This window comes from Eleutherodactylus coqui, chromosome 12 (genome assembly GCF_035609145.1).
Source record: "Eleutherodactylus coqui strain aEleCoq1 chromosome 12, aEleCoq1.hap1, whole genome shotgun sequence".
Taxonomy (NCBI): Eukaryota; Metazoa; Chordata; class Amphibia; order Anura; family Eleutherodactylidae; genus Eleutherodactylus; species Eleutherodactylus coqui.
The window spans coordinates 62159717-62175981 of record NC_089848.1 but is presented as its reverse complement, the minus strand read 5'-3'; the positions used below and the strand labels follow the sequence as shown (position 1 = coordinate 62175981).

Genomic DNA, 16265 nt, shown 5'->3' with positions numbered 1-16265 from the left:
TCTGATTTTTTTTTATTGCTTGCATAGAGTGTACACTTTGTATAAATGTCAACATGGGAGCCTATGGGAGATTGGTTTAGCCTATTACATGTGCAAAACCTGGGTGCCTAATACGCTGTGACTGTAGGTGGCATTGAACCATCTCCATTTGCATACAGGATAGGTGATAAATATTTGATCACTGGGTCTGATCACAAGAATGATACACTCCCAAGTCCCCTAAGAGGTTGGAGTAACGCTGGTGCATGTGTGATCACCACTCCATTCACTTCTACTGGACTCTGAGAGATAGCTGAATCCCATAGAAGTGAATGAAGTGGTGGTCATGCATACACACCACCGCTCCAATCTCCTAGCAAATTTGGGGGTGCACCATTCTCGTGATCCTTTAGCGGTCACACATTTATTAACTATCCAATGTTTTTGCTGGGATAAAGGTGCTTTCACACCTGCTCTGGGGATTCAGCTTTCCTGTTCTGTTAAGTGGAATCCCCATAGCTGAATGACTTTTTAGATGGAACTGACCCCATAGACTATAATGGGGTCTGCCCGCTTTCCACCCGGTTTTGGGACGGAATAAAAAACACTGGATGTAGTGCTTCTTCTTCCAGTATTAGCAGCCGGAACTGCGTCCAGCTGCAGATGTGAAACCGGCCTAACCCCTTTAATACCTGAAACCCAATAATGACTGCTGGAACAATGCAGACTTGCATTAAAAAGCAGTTCAATGTTATTTTTGGATAACAGGAAACAGGGAGACAAAAGATTTTGTTCAAGGTCACAAAGGGCAAACGCTGCAACAGAGACTCATTCACATCATTGTTTTCCATACCTATGGTTATAAAAACATATGATCCATCAATGGTGCAAAAATGCTGCCGTAACCTTCATTATTTTCTTTTTTATTTAGTTTTTTTCATGTCACTTAGTCGAACAATGGAAAACAATGGACTGAAACACTTTCAATGCTGTTTTCAAAACTTGTGATGGGAAAGAAACAATGTTTCAAAATATGGACTGCAAATAGATTACACCTGAACAGACAGCAATGAGTGTAAGAAATAGAGAATTCCATACAAAAATATACCTTAAATCCCGGCTGTGAATCCCGGCACTTTGTGTTGTTGCATGTATAGCAGTTTAGGTAATTGGTAGGTTGGCAGGAGAACACATAGAGAAGGGCGGTTCAGGATTTGATAACTGGTGGAAAGGAGAACAAATGTTAAAGCCTATAAGCTGCTGGGGGAAGGGATCCATCTGTTGAAGATTTGGCTACTCAGACTGACCCCTCCGTGCCACCTCCCTCCCGTCCTGCATTCTGCTCCTGGTTCCATACCTTATTTGACTGACAGGTTATATTGGTTGAAGACGACCCTTTTACTTAGTACACAGGAACTTTAAGCAAAGGTACAAAAGGTTTTACCACTTTTTCAGTATAGCCATGAACAATGACTGCCGCAATGAACCTCTTCCAGAAGAATCCACGGTGTCTTTATAAATAAGGAGCCTGAAGTTGCCAGACGTCTTACCTGCTCTACTTCCTCCTTACATGTTAAAGCTTGTGGCTGCCAGTCATAGCAAAGCTCTAGGGCACCGGTGGGTAACTGCTTTTCTGGCATCCGACTCTAGCTTCTTCAGTCTGAGGCCGGGCTCACATGAGTATGTGTTCGCAGCATATTACACCTGTGCCAATTTTGCGAATAATACACTGTACCAGTCTACCATGTTGCTGTACACATGAATTGCGCAAACTACGCGTGCAAACAAAATTGTAGCATGTTCTGTCTTGGCGCATGCAATGCATGCATACATGCCAAGATAGTGCATAGTGATTGGTGCCATGCAGCAAGTACACCTGTCTCTCCTTACTGGCTGTGTGTTCACGCATGTCTCTAGCGAGTGGCACACCGTTAATTATGGCCGTCTGAGCCCGGCCTGACCTCTAAAGGTAGATACTAGAGATGAGCGAGCGTGCTCGTTTAGAGCAATTACTCGAACGAGCATCGCTTTTTTTAGAGTAACTGACTTCTCATCCGAAAAGATTTGAAGGGTGGCAGGGTGGGGCGAGAGGTAGCAGGGGAGAGAGGGAGATATCTTTCTCCCCCCTGCAACCACCCACTCACCCCCGCTACCCCCTGAATCTTTTCGGACGAGAAGGCAGTTACTCGAAAAAAGCGATGTTCGTTCGATTAATTGCTCAAAACGAGCATGCTCGCTCATCTCTAGTAGATACATTTGTGCAGCTTACGAACATATGACCAATAAGATATTTCCTTGAAACATTAAACCATGTAAGACCAACTACGTATATATTGCGGTGCTTGAAAGTTTGTGAACTCTTCAGAATTTTCATATTTCTGCTTATATATGACTTTAAACTCCATCAGATTTTCACACAATTCCTAAAAGTAGATAAAGAGAAACAATTCTGTCAAAAATATTAGACTTGGTAATTTATTTATTGAGGAAAATGATCCATTATCGCGTGTCTGCGAATGGCAAAAGTATGTGAACCTTTAAGATTAGCAGATAATTTGAGAGTGAAATTAGAGTCAGGTGTTATCAATCAATGAGATGACAGAGACGTGTGAGGGGGCAACCTGTTGTATTCAAAGAATAGGGATCTATGAAAGTCTGATCTTCACAACAAGTTATGTGTTAAGTGTATTATGGCTCGAACAAAGGAGATTTCTGGGGACCTCAGGAGAAGAGTTGTAGATTCTCTTCAGGATAGAAAAGATTAAAAAAACATCATTTAAGAGTTTGGACTTCACCAATTCACAGTCAGACAGAATGTGTACAAATGGAGGAAGTTCCAGACCATTCTTGTTTTTCTCAGGAGAGGTCAGCCAAGAAGGATCAGACAAAGAGCAAACCGCCTAATAGTTTGTGAAGTTACAATGGAACTCAAGGTATCCACTAATCAATTAAAGGCCTTCCTCACATAAGAGTCCACCATCAGGAGGACACTGGACAACAATGGTGTGCATGGCAGGATTGCAAGGAGAAAGTCGCTGCTCCACTAAAAAGAACATTGCTGCCCAACTGTAGTTTGCTTAAAAAAAACACCTGGAACAACATTTGTGGATGGATGAGATCAAAACAGAGCTTTTTGCCTTAAATGAGAAGTGTTATGTTTGGAGAGAAGAAATCAATGCATTACCGCAGAAAAACCCCATACTATTTGTGAAACGGGGTGGTGGGAGTATCATGGTTTGGGCCTGTTTGCTGCATCTAGGATAGGGTGGCTTGCCATCATTGATGTAACAATGAATTCTGAATTCAACCAGCAAATTCTAAATGAAATCTACAGGACATCTGTTTGGGGAGCTGAATCTCAAAGAACATGGGTCATGCAGCAAGACCACGACCCAAAGCACCCAGGTCATTCTACAAAAGAATGGCAAAAGAAGAAAAAAGTAAAGTTTTGCAATGGCCAAGTCAAAGTCCTGACCATAATCCTCTAGAAAAGTTGTGGAAGGTCAGGAAGCAAGGAGTTCTTGGAGGAAACCCATAACCATACCAGCGGAAGCTGTTTTGTACGGAGGAACGGGCTAACATTCCTCCGAGCCGATGCGCAGGACTAATCAACAATTACCACAAACCTTTAGATACAGATATTGCTGCACAAGGGGGTCACAGCAGATACTGAAAGCAAAGGTTCACATACTTATGCCACTCACAGACATGTTGTATTGAATGATTGTCCACAATAAATATATGACTAAGTCTTAATTTAATTTGGTTTCCTTTATCTACTTTTAAGACTGTGAAAATCTGCTGTAGCTTTATGCTTCCTGCACACGAGCAGAATCAGACCGCACATGCGGGATTCCCGCAGCGAAGTTCGACCTGATGTCCAACCAGTGACCCCAGCTTACCTGTCTGGCGGCTCCTGCACATGCTGCGGATGTACCGGCGCTGGGGGGTGATGCATATCCCGCGATCCTTACTGCCGCAGGACGGACGGATTCCATTGACTTCAATGGAAGCCGGACGTGCGTAACCCGCACAAAGTTGCAGTATGCTGTGATGTATTCTCAGCGAGTGGAAAATCGCAATCGATTTCCGCTCATGAAGATCAAATGGCATTTTGCCATTGAATGGGCTGTTTTTTCTGCGGAGTCCGGACGCCCACCGCAGACTCCGCAATGCAAATACGCCCATGTGCAGGAGGCCTTACGTCATATATAAGCAGAAATATTGAAAATTCAGAGGGGTTCACAAACTTAGATGCTCCACTGTACTAGGTCTTGTTCATTTCCACAGGGAAATTCCCTCCTCAGAGTCATATCCAGTATGTAATATCTTGGACGGGTCACAGAAGGACGTTGTCCAGACACCTGGAAACAGGGAAGGACATTTTCCCGTCTTGTCTTCTCTCTCTTTTCTTCTTCTGAACATCTAATATAATATTTGGGTACAATTCTCTTCCACTGTCATGAAGTTGTATCAAACTTATCAAATATTTAGCTTTATTTGCATATTCCTATCCTTTTTGGTAAAGGTTCTGTGTAGCATTTAATACCGCTTGTGTCTTTCCGCAGCGGCTCATATGAGATCTCGGGAAATTAGAGCTTCAGTCTAAACTATTAGAATCTAAGTGGATGGTCATGAATATTGATGCATTCTAGAATGGCCTGCGGTTGGGTCCGGCTTTTTAGTGTTAGCGTTAATGTGTATGTTTGGGTTGGGAGTTTCCAGCTACACAATGAATGAAAAAGAAACGAGGCTTGCTTCCATATGAATAGTGTTGTACGCTAATATAACAGGACACGTTTATCAGTGCAATTCCAGCGGTTTTCTGGCACAGTTGCATTGAAGAGAACAAGAACATGGCCTGAGTACCATATTTATTGAGCCCCACATGCAGGGGTGTCACTATAGAGGATGCAGGGGATGCGGTTGCACCCGGGCCCAGGAGCCTTAGGGGGCCCATAAGGCCTCTCCTCTCCATATAGGGAGCCCAGTACTATGAGTAAAGCATTATAGTTGGGGGCCCTGTTACAAGTTATGCATCAGGGCCCTGGAGTTTCAAGTTACGCCTCTGCCCACATGTATATATGTAGTGTATAGTATACAGCACTTCTTTTTTTTGGCTTAATCGTATAGAACAAGTACTTGTACCCCTTGTGTCACCCCTGTTACCTTATATTCTGTAAGCAGGAACCTCACCCCTATTATTCAAACAGTCTATTGATTTAAGGCCGGTCTCGCACAACCGGATTTGAATTGCAGATTCCGCCATCAGCGTTCACATGGACGATCCGCGGTAAAATGCAGGCATTGAAAGGCATGCATTTTCGAATTTTCCTTCACACTCGCAGATAAGCATTGACATCAACCTGCAGCCTATATGCAATTATCATTGCGTACGGGCTGCGGGTATCCGTGTCATCACTAAGCGACGGCGCGGAAAATACAAAATCCTGTACCGCGCATGACCGCCTGCGAGCCTCTGCGGTCATGTGCGATGCAATAAAGTTCTGTACGCAGGGTCACCTGCTGGCTTACAGACGGAATCCGCTGCGGGCCTCCCGGATGCGGATTCGACCTGGGCGTGTGAACATATGCATATTTCACCTGAAACGGAACTACTAGTTCTTGCTCAGTACCCTGTAGATGCCATGTTTACACGGGCCGACAGTCCTCTGTAATCACTCGTTTCAGCAATTATTTGGGCAACTATTGGCCCATGTAAAAGTTCCCTAACAAACTTTTTTTGTCTTTCTTCCAATAACCAGATTCAGGCTTTGACACCTGTACCATTCCTAAACTGCTTCATGCCCAAATGGTTAGCATTCAGGTCTGGATTATAGAGGGAGTGGGGTGCCCAAGTGCCCCCCGCTACCAGGGTCCTCAATCCTCAGGATGACTAGCACCTTAATAGCAGTCCCTGATGTTTCAGCACTGACAGGCGTTAATATATAAAGGGACTTGTTATTTGTATAGCGCCAACTTATTCCGCAGCGCTTTCAGGTAATTTATTTATTACCCCCCAGCAAGCTGGGTACTCATTTTACCAACCTCGGTAGGATGAGTCAACCTTGAGCTACCTGAACTGTGCGGGGATTGAACTCACAACCTTCAGGCTCAACACTCTTCGCCACACGAGGCCCACAAAGGCCCTTCAAGACACAACGAGAACTGCACATTTCTCGTTTGTCAGAGCGATTGAGCTGATGTCGTCATCCACAGCTCTTTCACGCTTGTGCAGGCTGTTTAGACAGGCAGATTATCGTTGAGAATCGTGGACTTCTCATTTAATGTTTCACATTTGTGTTCGAACAAAACAAGAAGCCAACGATGATTTTAATGCCTACATAAAATGAACTCCAAACAAAAAGCGAATGATTGTCGTTCGTCAGTCAATCGTTGGCTTGCGTTTAAACTGTACAATTATTGTTCACTTTCGGCCGATTGAACGATTTTTGCAACAATCAGCGTTCCATCACACTGCAGGCAACGGCTACTTCCGCACTGAATGGAAGGTCTATTGTTGTAAGTCTTGTAATTGTTCATATGTGACCTTTCACCTGTAGACTCTGTTTTGAAGATGACATCTTTTATTCTTAAAATGATGTGTTGGGTACGAGGCTCCCTGCTTAAAAGGGTTTTCTGGGACTAAGATATTCATGACTCATCCTCAGGATGTCCCATCAGTGGGGGTCCGCCGCTTGGGACCCCTGCTGATCAGTGCTTGAATGAGCGCCAGTCACAACCATTTCACAGCAAACCAGGCACAGCGCCATACGTTTCATAGAGGCTGTGCTTGGTACTGCAGCTCATTTGAATAGCACTGAGCTTCTCTTAGGATATTTTACTAATGAATGTGATGTCACAGGCGTGAGAAGAGGCTGCAGCCCCACCCAATTGTTGTAATGTCTTCAATGAGCTGTTCAGTAGGGGGTCTTGAGCGATGGAGCCCAACCAATCCAATATTGATGCCCTATCCTGAGGAAAAGACATTAATATCTTAGTCCTGGCAAATACCTTTAATACTGTATATGCCCAGGAGCACGTACCTTGATTTGACTCTGCAGGAGTTTGATCTGATATGTCATATCTCCAATGTTATACTTGAGGTGAGGAAAGTAATACAGAGGATCACAGCTATGTATAGGATGAATAGAGCTCTGTCTCCTTGTACTTTATAAGATATGTTTTCCATTCAGGATTCATTTTTGTGGCTAACACAATGATACGGTTGGTATTCTTTAATGCAACGTCAAAGGTTCATGAGATGCTGAAGTCCTTGCAAACTTGAGTATAATTGACTCAATCCTATGGTAATTCTCTTACTAAATTCAACCATTGTATAACAAGTGTTTTCCTTGATATTTCAGAAACAAGAAGATAAATTGGGATATAGCGAGGAATCCTACAGCTACAGCTACCTGCACAATGACAACGGGAAGGCAGGACTGGAGGAGGAGGTAACTCAACACAGTGAAGAAGATGCCCTGAGCAATACAGGTGCAGGCGACAGCATCGACATAAGAGCGGAGGTAAGACCAATATACAAAGCCTTTCACAGTGGTCTGCGGACTTGCTGTCTTTAGAATATGGCGATCTGTGCAGGTTGCTGCTCTATTGGGCCATAAAGACGATCTGTCGGTTGTCTCCCAAGTGATAATGGCCGCAGTGTATACCTTCACACTGGCATCTCACCGATTTCATCAGCTATGGTGTTTTCTTCTAGTGTACAAAGATGGCAGACCTGGCCACCATAAGAACCCATCGGCAGCCCATATGCACATTGTGGGGGTGCCAATGGGGGTGGCAGGTTGCCATAGGAGGTGGTGAGTTCTCCTTCAATGGAAATGTTCAAACAAAGGCTGGACAAATATCTGTCTGGGATGATTTAGTAAATCCTGCATTGAGCAGGGGGTTGGACCCGATGACCCTGGAGGTCCCTTCCAACTCTACCAGTCTAGGATTCATTATACTGACAAATTGAAATCTCAGTTGGTTCCAGATCAGCTTGGACTTTCACTGCCATCCTCCAGCAACCCATGACCCATTTGTTATAACGGACACTTTCTCCAATTTTGCAGATTGATCGAAACACGAGCTCTCTGTTCTTTGAAGAATTTATTCAGCTGCTGGCACAAACTGAAAATGCACTTGAGGTAAATCACTTTCAGTTGCTGGTAATGGGCCTTGTGATAAGTGAATTATTAGGCAGACAGTAGCTGGATTGTCAATATTATATATGGTACTAAAAATGGGTGTAAAGATGTTTTGCATTTATGGTTGCGTTATATAAACCACATTACGAGTGCTTGGTGTGTTAACGGGCATTGCTGTTGCAAAACTATATAGAGTGCATGGTACATATTTAGGCATTGCCATTGCAAAATTATATGGAGTGCATGGGGCATATTCAGGCATTGTCACTGCAAAACTATATGGAGTGCATGGTTGATATTCAGGCATTGCCATTGCAAGATTATATGGGGTGCATGGGACATATTCAGGCATTGTCACTGCAAAACTATATGGGGTGCATGGGCATATTCAGGCATTGCCATTACAAAATTACATAGAGTGAATGGGGCATATTCAGGCATTGCCATTGCAAAACTATATAAAGTGCATGGGACATATTCAGGCATTGCCATTGCAAAACTATATAAAGTGCATGGTGCATATTCAGGCATTGCCATTGCAAAACTATATGGAGTAAGAAGCCTTGACTAAGGCCTCTGTCTGGCATTACTACTGTCCCTGTGCGGCAATTACATAGACGCGTCACTGTCGGAGCGGATGCATGCTGTGCTCTGGGGTATTGTCACACAGTCATTTCTTCAGTGCTGTTCAGTAAATAGTAACTGTTCTTTGGTTCACATTGAAGACATCTAATTGATTTTTTCCAAGACTCTTTCAATTTGTAAAGCTCTGATTGTCACCAATACAGAACTCTTGATGCTGCCTAAGGAGTAAAGACAATACTGTATCTTGTCCTAAATCCTTAAAGGGGTTGTCCCGCGCCGAAACTGTTTTTTTTTTTTTTTTTAACCCCCCCCCCCCCCCCCGTTCGGCGCGAGACAACCCCGATGCAGGGGTTAAAAAAAACAAACGGAGAGTGCTTACCTGAATCCCGGCGGTCCGGCGTCTTCATACTTACCTGCTGAAGATGGCCGCCGGGGTCTGCTCCCTCCGTGGACCGCAGCTCTTCTGTGCGGTCCATTGCCGATTCCAGCCTCCTGATTGGCTAGAATCGGCACGTGACGGGGCGGAGCTACACGGAGCCGGCATTCTGCACGAGCGGCCCCATTGAAGACAGGAGAAGACCCGGACTGCGCAAGCGCGGCTAATTTGGCCATCGGAGGCCGAAAATTAGTCGGCTCCATGGAGACGAGGACGCTAGCAACGGAGCAGGTAAGTAAAAAACTTTTTATAACTTCTGTATGGCTCATAATTAATGCACAATGTACATTACAAAGTGCATTAATATGGCCATACAGAAGTGTATAGACCCACTTGCTGCCGCGGGACAACCCCTTTAAGCAAAGCTTGAAACAGGGGAAGTTATTAACTTAAAGTGAATCTCCGCCCCCGAAGTTATGTTTCAGGGGTCTTCAGAAAATGTAAATAAGCAACTTACAAGTTATGCATAAAATGGGAACCATTCAGCTTAAAGTTGAGCAGCAGGGAGTCGCTTCCTTGTAAAGCCACAAGCTCCTTATAACTATGTGCTTTAGAAGTAAGTGAAACCATAGGAGCTGTAGATTCTGTGCAGCTTATGGACCGCAAATTGTCCATTAGCAAAACCCAAGGAGGAGATCAGGGACATTAGTAGCATGGTAGGATTTGCAGGCCTTTTGAGCAGGGATAGGGTGAATTTCATGGCAGCTTGGGTTAGCCGGTTTTATGGCCAGACTTATCATTTCTTTTGATGAAGAACTTTAAGGCATGGGCTGAGAAAAGGAGTTTTTGACCTTTCTTAACCCTTTGCAATCCAATTTTGGATTCAGGGTTTCCTAGGGATTTTTCTCTTTCTGCCATTATACAATGGCGCCATCTGCTGACTAGAGCCAGTACTGCGGTATAGGACATGCTGGAGAGACCCCTGACAGAGCGGCCAGTAATATACAGTAGTAATACCCTGCCGGACGTCTTCCGACATCGGAGCTGCACAGGCTTTAATCAGAATGTCTTCAATCAGTGGATTGGAGAGGGTTAATTGGCTAATACTACTACTAGTATTCTGAGTGTGTCTTACATAATTAGCAACAACATGAAACTTTGTATCTTATGATTATTATATGTTGTTTGCCTTGAAGGGAAACTAACCCCTGCCTACAACACCATAAACTAACTTATGGTGCTGTTAGGCGAGGTGACAGGGAGCTGCTGATGTATTTTTCACATTCACCCGCTTCCTGGTTCCCGTGGTACTCGCCTCTGAAGTTCACACACCGGCCAAAAATCTGACTCTTTTCAGAGTCCTGGGTGTGCACTCTCCCATCAAACTACTAATGATTACTTGTCCATCCGTGCGTGAGTGAGTTACATGCTCGGCCCCTGATCACATGACGGTGATGTCATCAAAGGTCCTGGAAGCATACGGCTGCTGTCCGGCTAGGTGTTCATTAGTATTTCATAACAACTGAGGCTGCGGAGGTTTGTAGGGGATGCAGTACTAACTAACATGATGTTACCGTCATGTGATCAGTCACCTGTGTGGGAGCAGTCTGGGGTCACATGACATGGGGTGATCAGTGTGCGCAGGACTCTGCTGTGCTGGTTTTCATCCCTATTGTATGAAGAATGTATGTAGCAGAGCTGTATGTGATGTACATGTAGCAGTGCTGTGTGTGTGATGTACATGTAGCAGTGCTGTGTGTGTGACGTGCATGTAGCAGAGCTGTGTGGTGTATTGCGCCACCAGAAACAGTGGTACTGTATAATTTCCTAATAATTACTAGTAGGCTTATATAGGAGAGCATGTGTGCATGACTCTGAAGACTCAGCTTTCCCTTTAACACTGAAAATATAATTTAAAAAATGTGCAATTGGAAAATGACTTGTTAAGTTTTTATATTAAACATATGTGTATATATATAATTTTTTATTTTATTTTTTTAATTTTCATATCACTACCGTGTTTCCCCAAAAATAAGACACTGCCTTATATTATTTTTTGCCCCAAAAGAGGCACAGTGTCTTATTTTCGGGGGTGAGAGGGCTTATACTCACCTGGTTCACGGCGTCCCAATGGTCCCCGGTGGTGCTGCAGCAAACTTCAGAGTCCTCCCTGTCTGCCATTTCAGCTTTGCTGTTGAAGGGGCTTTAAATAACCCACCTCCAGCGAAGCGAACGCTGTGATTGGCTAATCGAGCGCCTGCAGCCAATCACAGCTGGCACTCGATAAGCCAATCTCAGCCACTCAGTGAATGACATCACTGAGTGGCTGTGATTGGCTCATCGAGCGCTGGCTGTGATTGGCTGCTGGCGCTCGATTAGCCAGTCACAGCGTTTGCTTTGCTAGAGGCGGGGTATTCAAAGTCCTGTCATCAGCAAAGCTGAGATGGCAGGCAGGGAGGACTCTGAAGTTTGCCGCAGCGCCGCCGGGGACTATCAGGACGCCGCAGACCAGGTGAGTATTGATTTTTTTTTTTGGGGGGGGGGGGGGGTGGGCATGTTAGGTAGGTCCTATTTTTGGGGGAGGCCTTATATTTCAAGCCTCCCACAAAAACCCGGTAGGTCTTACTATCGGGGTAAGGCCTACTTTTAGGGAAATACAGTATGTATATTTACAAGTTTCCTAAAAGGTTGTTGTTTTCATTCTGGCCACTAAGCCTACTTCTGTTCTGTAGAGAAAACCTCTCAGTAGTCCTCTCATTATCTTTGTCACACGCAGGACTATAATGAAAGGTGACACCTATACAGAGTAGCCAATTTATTCCGGACATCCATCTATTAGCATGTTGGACCTCTTTTGAACCACAGTAATTCATCATGGCGTCCTTCCATAGGTATCAGAGGGCTCAATGTGTGCTAAGAATACATTCCGCACACCAATTCGTTTGAGCACCAGCCTTGTATTCAGCAGCAATTTGCTTGACTGCGCACTGTCCGTTTGTCAGTATGATTTTTGACATCCTCCTTTGACCCCTTTCATCAACAAGTTATTTACTTGCATAGGACTCTCTGTCAGTGGATGTTTTTCATCGATCACATAATTCTCAATATACTCTCAACACTGTTGCACTAGAAAACCCACAAGGTCAATTTTAAAATACCGGCACCAACTAGTCAACTACTATGACCATGCCTCATTCACAGTTCCTCGGCTCAGATCGCTTGATTCTAACATTCTAATGGTCATTTGTCTAATTTGCAAACAGGGAAGCTCCAATCATGAAAGGGTGGGTGTCACTTTAAAAGTGGCCAATCAGTGTGTATATATAGATGACACAGGATCACACCATTCACAATAGGTGATGGTCACAGTTCACCTCTTCCCCCGTCCTGCATAATAACCTCTAAGCATGTCACAGAGCATGTCCATAACACCCTCTCATAAAAAGTCTCTGCTAATTAGTCTCCTCCAAGCCATTGTGCATAAGGCTTTTAGGCTGCTGTACATAACAGGAATTGTCAGCCTATTAGTAGTAAAAACTGGAGGATATAAGAATTTTTTGTAAATATATGTAGTGACATGGAAAATTAATACTATAAAATCGTCGAAAAAATGTAAAAAAAATGTTTAATGTAAAAACCTCGTTTTCTGATTACATGTTCCCTATAACGATATATTTTGCTTGTTTTTCTCTTAAAGGGCACAAGTGAAAATTCTTTTCAAAGTGTACCACCCTCCTCCAGACCTGGGAACACAGTAGGAGAATTGTGGCAAGACTTTCTTTCTCTGCCTGATTTAAATGTAAGATTATGTCATTTTTCTTACTGGTTTCAGTACATCAGTGTGAAAGTTTAGCATAAGCAGAACTTAGGTTACCATAAACTCTAGTATTGCAAAGCAGTGCAAGGTGTTCCTAAAAGCAGGAGGTATCTGCAAAGCCTAAATTCGTTCTTACTGAAGACAACTTCTGTCCATATGTCCTATTAAGGCACTTAGATGTCATATCGGAGGGCTCCCGGATTATCTGTGCTTTGGATGAAAAGCCATGTAATACTCCATATGCCCTGCAGCTGCCAATGCAGAGAAGATGTCTGGGCAGACATGTCTTTTCCTAGGAATAGCAGCTGATCGTAGGGAGTTAGAGAAGCCGGACCCACAGAGACCACAGGTGCCTGCTTTCATTTTGAGACAATGCCTTCAGTCTCATCATGCAGCTAAAAAGAAGGCTGTTAAAGGGATTTTCCAAGCAAGGATAGGTCGTCAGTTGTTGACCCGCCACTCAAGATCCCCAACAATCAGCTGATCACCCAGCCCGTTGCCAGTGCTGTGGGGTTGGATCATTGGAGTCGGAGGTGGAAGCATCATAGAGAGTTTCACTTCCATTGAAATCCTCCTATTATACTTCTGGTACTCCTGGCTCTGACGCCAGGGTAAAGCAGTGCTCCCTCTGATTTCAATGTGAGTGAAGCCATCTATGACAATTCTGCCTCCAATCCCAATGATGACTTCTGGCCTCGCTGAACTAATAGTAGACCGGGTAATCAGGTGATCGCCAGCGATCGTGAGCAGTGGGTCCCCAGTGATCAGCTATTGATGACCTGCCCTGAGGATAGGTCATCAATAGTATTTGCCCGGAAAACCCCTTTAATCCTCATAAAGGATAGTGGGTAGAGATGAGCGAGTATACTCGCTAAGGCACATTACTCGAGCGAGTAGTGCCTTAGCCGAGTATCTCCCCGCTCGTCTCTAAAGATTCGGGGGCCGGCGCGGGTGACAGGTGAGTTGCAGCGGGGAGCGGGGGGGAGAGAGGGAGAGAGAGATCTCCCCTCCGTTCCTCCCCGCTCTCCCCTGCTGCTCCCCGCCCCCCCCTCCCGCCGGCCCCCCGAATCTGTAGAGACGAGCGGGGAGATACTCGGCTAAGGCACTACTCGCTCGAGTAATGTGCCTTAGCGAGTATACTTGCTCATCTCTAATAGTGGGTGTAGTGCTCCTCACATGCTCCTTGCTTGTATTGTCAATGTCATTCTGAACATTGGTAAATTTGAAAAGTGTAATTGTATGGTTAAATAGCTATGGAAATAGTAAAAAAGTGTATCTTACTGTTTTCTTATTTTACTACTTTAGATTACATTGGAAGACATTCAGTCCATTTCTAATACCAACAATGCCGTCAGCACTCCAGTACCATTCAATGTGCATCTACCAGAGGCAATAAGCCAAAATATAAGTCTACAGGAAGCCATGTTTGCATCAAGTCCTACCAACGGGTCTAGTGAGGACCACACACCAGAGAACTTACTACAGTTAAATTCAAGTGCTATTCCTGGAGATCCCTTAAGTGCCACAAATCTGACCAACCTGTTTCCAACAACTGACAATAATTCAAGAAACTCAACTAATCAAGATCTTCTTTCTGGTCTTGATGAGAATGTATTTGATGAAATCAATTTAATGTCTCTAGCCCTGGAAGAAGGGTTTGATCCTTTGGAAGTCTCTCAGTTATTTGAAGAACCAGACTCTGATTCTGGACTATCCTTAAATTCAAGCCATAGCCCAACATCTGCAAGCATATCTGACACTTCATCTATAACTTTTGGGGAAGAAGAAGGTGCTGCTGGCTACAGCAGTGACTCTGAATCCACCTCATATGATGGTTTAGAGGGAGCGGTAGGTGGGAGTGGTTCAGAAATCAACAAATTTGGTCAGCTGGATGATTCAAACAATTATGATGAGATGTCTTTACACAATGTTCACCATAACCATACATATAATCAGCTGCCTACTCAAGTGGAGCCTAGTCCAGAACATCATTATAGCTGGTCAATGAAATCTAACAAAATAAGGAGCCCATGTGTCAACGCAATGGACAAAAGCCTCAGTCGAGATGAACGGAGAGCAAAATCCTTAAGAATACCATTCACGGTCGATGAAATTGTGAGTATGCCTGTAGAGATGTTTAATAGTATGTTGTCCAAGCATTATCTGACAGAGACCCAAGTGTCTGTCATACGAGATATTCGACGTCGAGGTAAGAACAAGGTGGCTGCTCAGAACTGTCGTAAGCGTAAGTTGGATGTCATTTTGAACTTGGAGGATGATGTAAACCAGCTGAAAGTTCAGAAAGAAAAGCTACTGAAAGAGCAAGCACAGTGTAGTAAGTCAATGAGCCACATGAAGCAGAAGCTAAACGATCTCTACCGCGATGTATTCAACCGTCTACGAGATGAGCAGGGCCGACCTGTGAATCCAAACCACTACACCTTGCACTGTAATAGCGATGGCAGCATTATGGTTGTCCCAAGGAGACTGTTCAAATCGGAGCAAAACAAAGACACACAGAAGGACAAGAAACAAAAATGAACATTGACTAAAGACAAACCATCCAAAATTAGTGGTGGCATGAACTCAAAATGCCGTAAATTGGGAGAGGTTGAAAAACTGGACCAGACTTTGGCAATACCTGTTGTTCAGGTGGCAGTTGAACATTATTGCTGGTCCTATCAAGAACACAGAAGACACTCGAAGAAGCTGCTTTTGCCCTCCTAAACTGGCGCCAAACTTGTACAGACCTCCTGTAATGCCACAATGAATATCTGCATGGTCGTACAATATTACCCGTTATATGCAGCTTCCTTTCCTTCATAAGTATAGATTTAACTTACGATAAGACCTTTTAATGAAAGAATCGATCGTTACGTTAAAATGGGGCCAATTTTCTGGTAAAATTGGATTTTTAATATACAGTATATAATATGGACATTTGGCATATCAAAAAAAAAAGACCTTGCCACCAGAAAAGTTGTTAAAATACAAAGTGACCTTAGATTTAGTCTGTCGCACTGGAGCACATTGTTCATGTAAAGTTCTGGCTTAACATTTTTATTACGTTATGTATGTTTTTATTTATACCTTTGGTGTGTTAACGAGCTGTAAATTATGATTTGTACTTTTTTTACACTTTGGTTCTTGTTCTACTCTGTCTTTTTTTCAAGAGGTCCTGGTGGCTGATCATGTTTTTGTTTTTTTGTCATGTGTTTAAGACTATCATTTCTAGCAAGCTGGAGTTGCTTATTTTGTATTGTTTTCTATGTGATTTCTCCAGTGTACTTGTTGGCTGACAGAATATTTTTTGTACCATGAGAATATTTGCTAAAGAAATTTTAATTTACGATAA

At 43.7% G+C, this 16265-nt stretch overlaps 1 protein-coding gene across 1 annotated transcript in view; it reads left to right on the top strand.

Annotated features, from left to right (window-relative positions):
• Positions 1 to 16265, top strand: part of NFE2L3 (NFE2 like bZIP transcription factor 3) — a 46492-nt gene extending 30227 nt beyond the window's left edge. The window contains exons 2-5 of the mRNA XM_066585711.1: positions 7347 to 7508; positions 8058 to 8132; positions 12791 to 12892; positions 14216 to 16265. Coding sequence (XP_066441808.1) covers positions 7347 to 7508; positions 8058 to 8132; positions 12791 to 12892; positions 14216 to 15451 — 1575 coding nt within the window. The 3' untranslated portion in view covers positions 15452 to 16265. The remainder of the gene's footprint in view (positions 1 to 7346; positions 7509 to 8057; positions 8133 to 12790; positions 12893 to 14215) is intronic.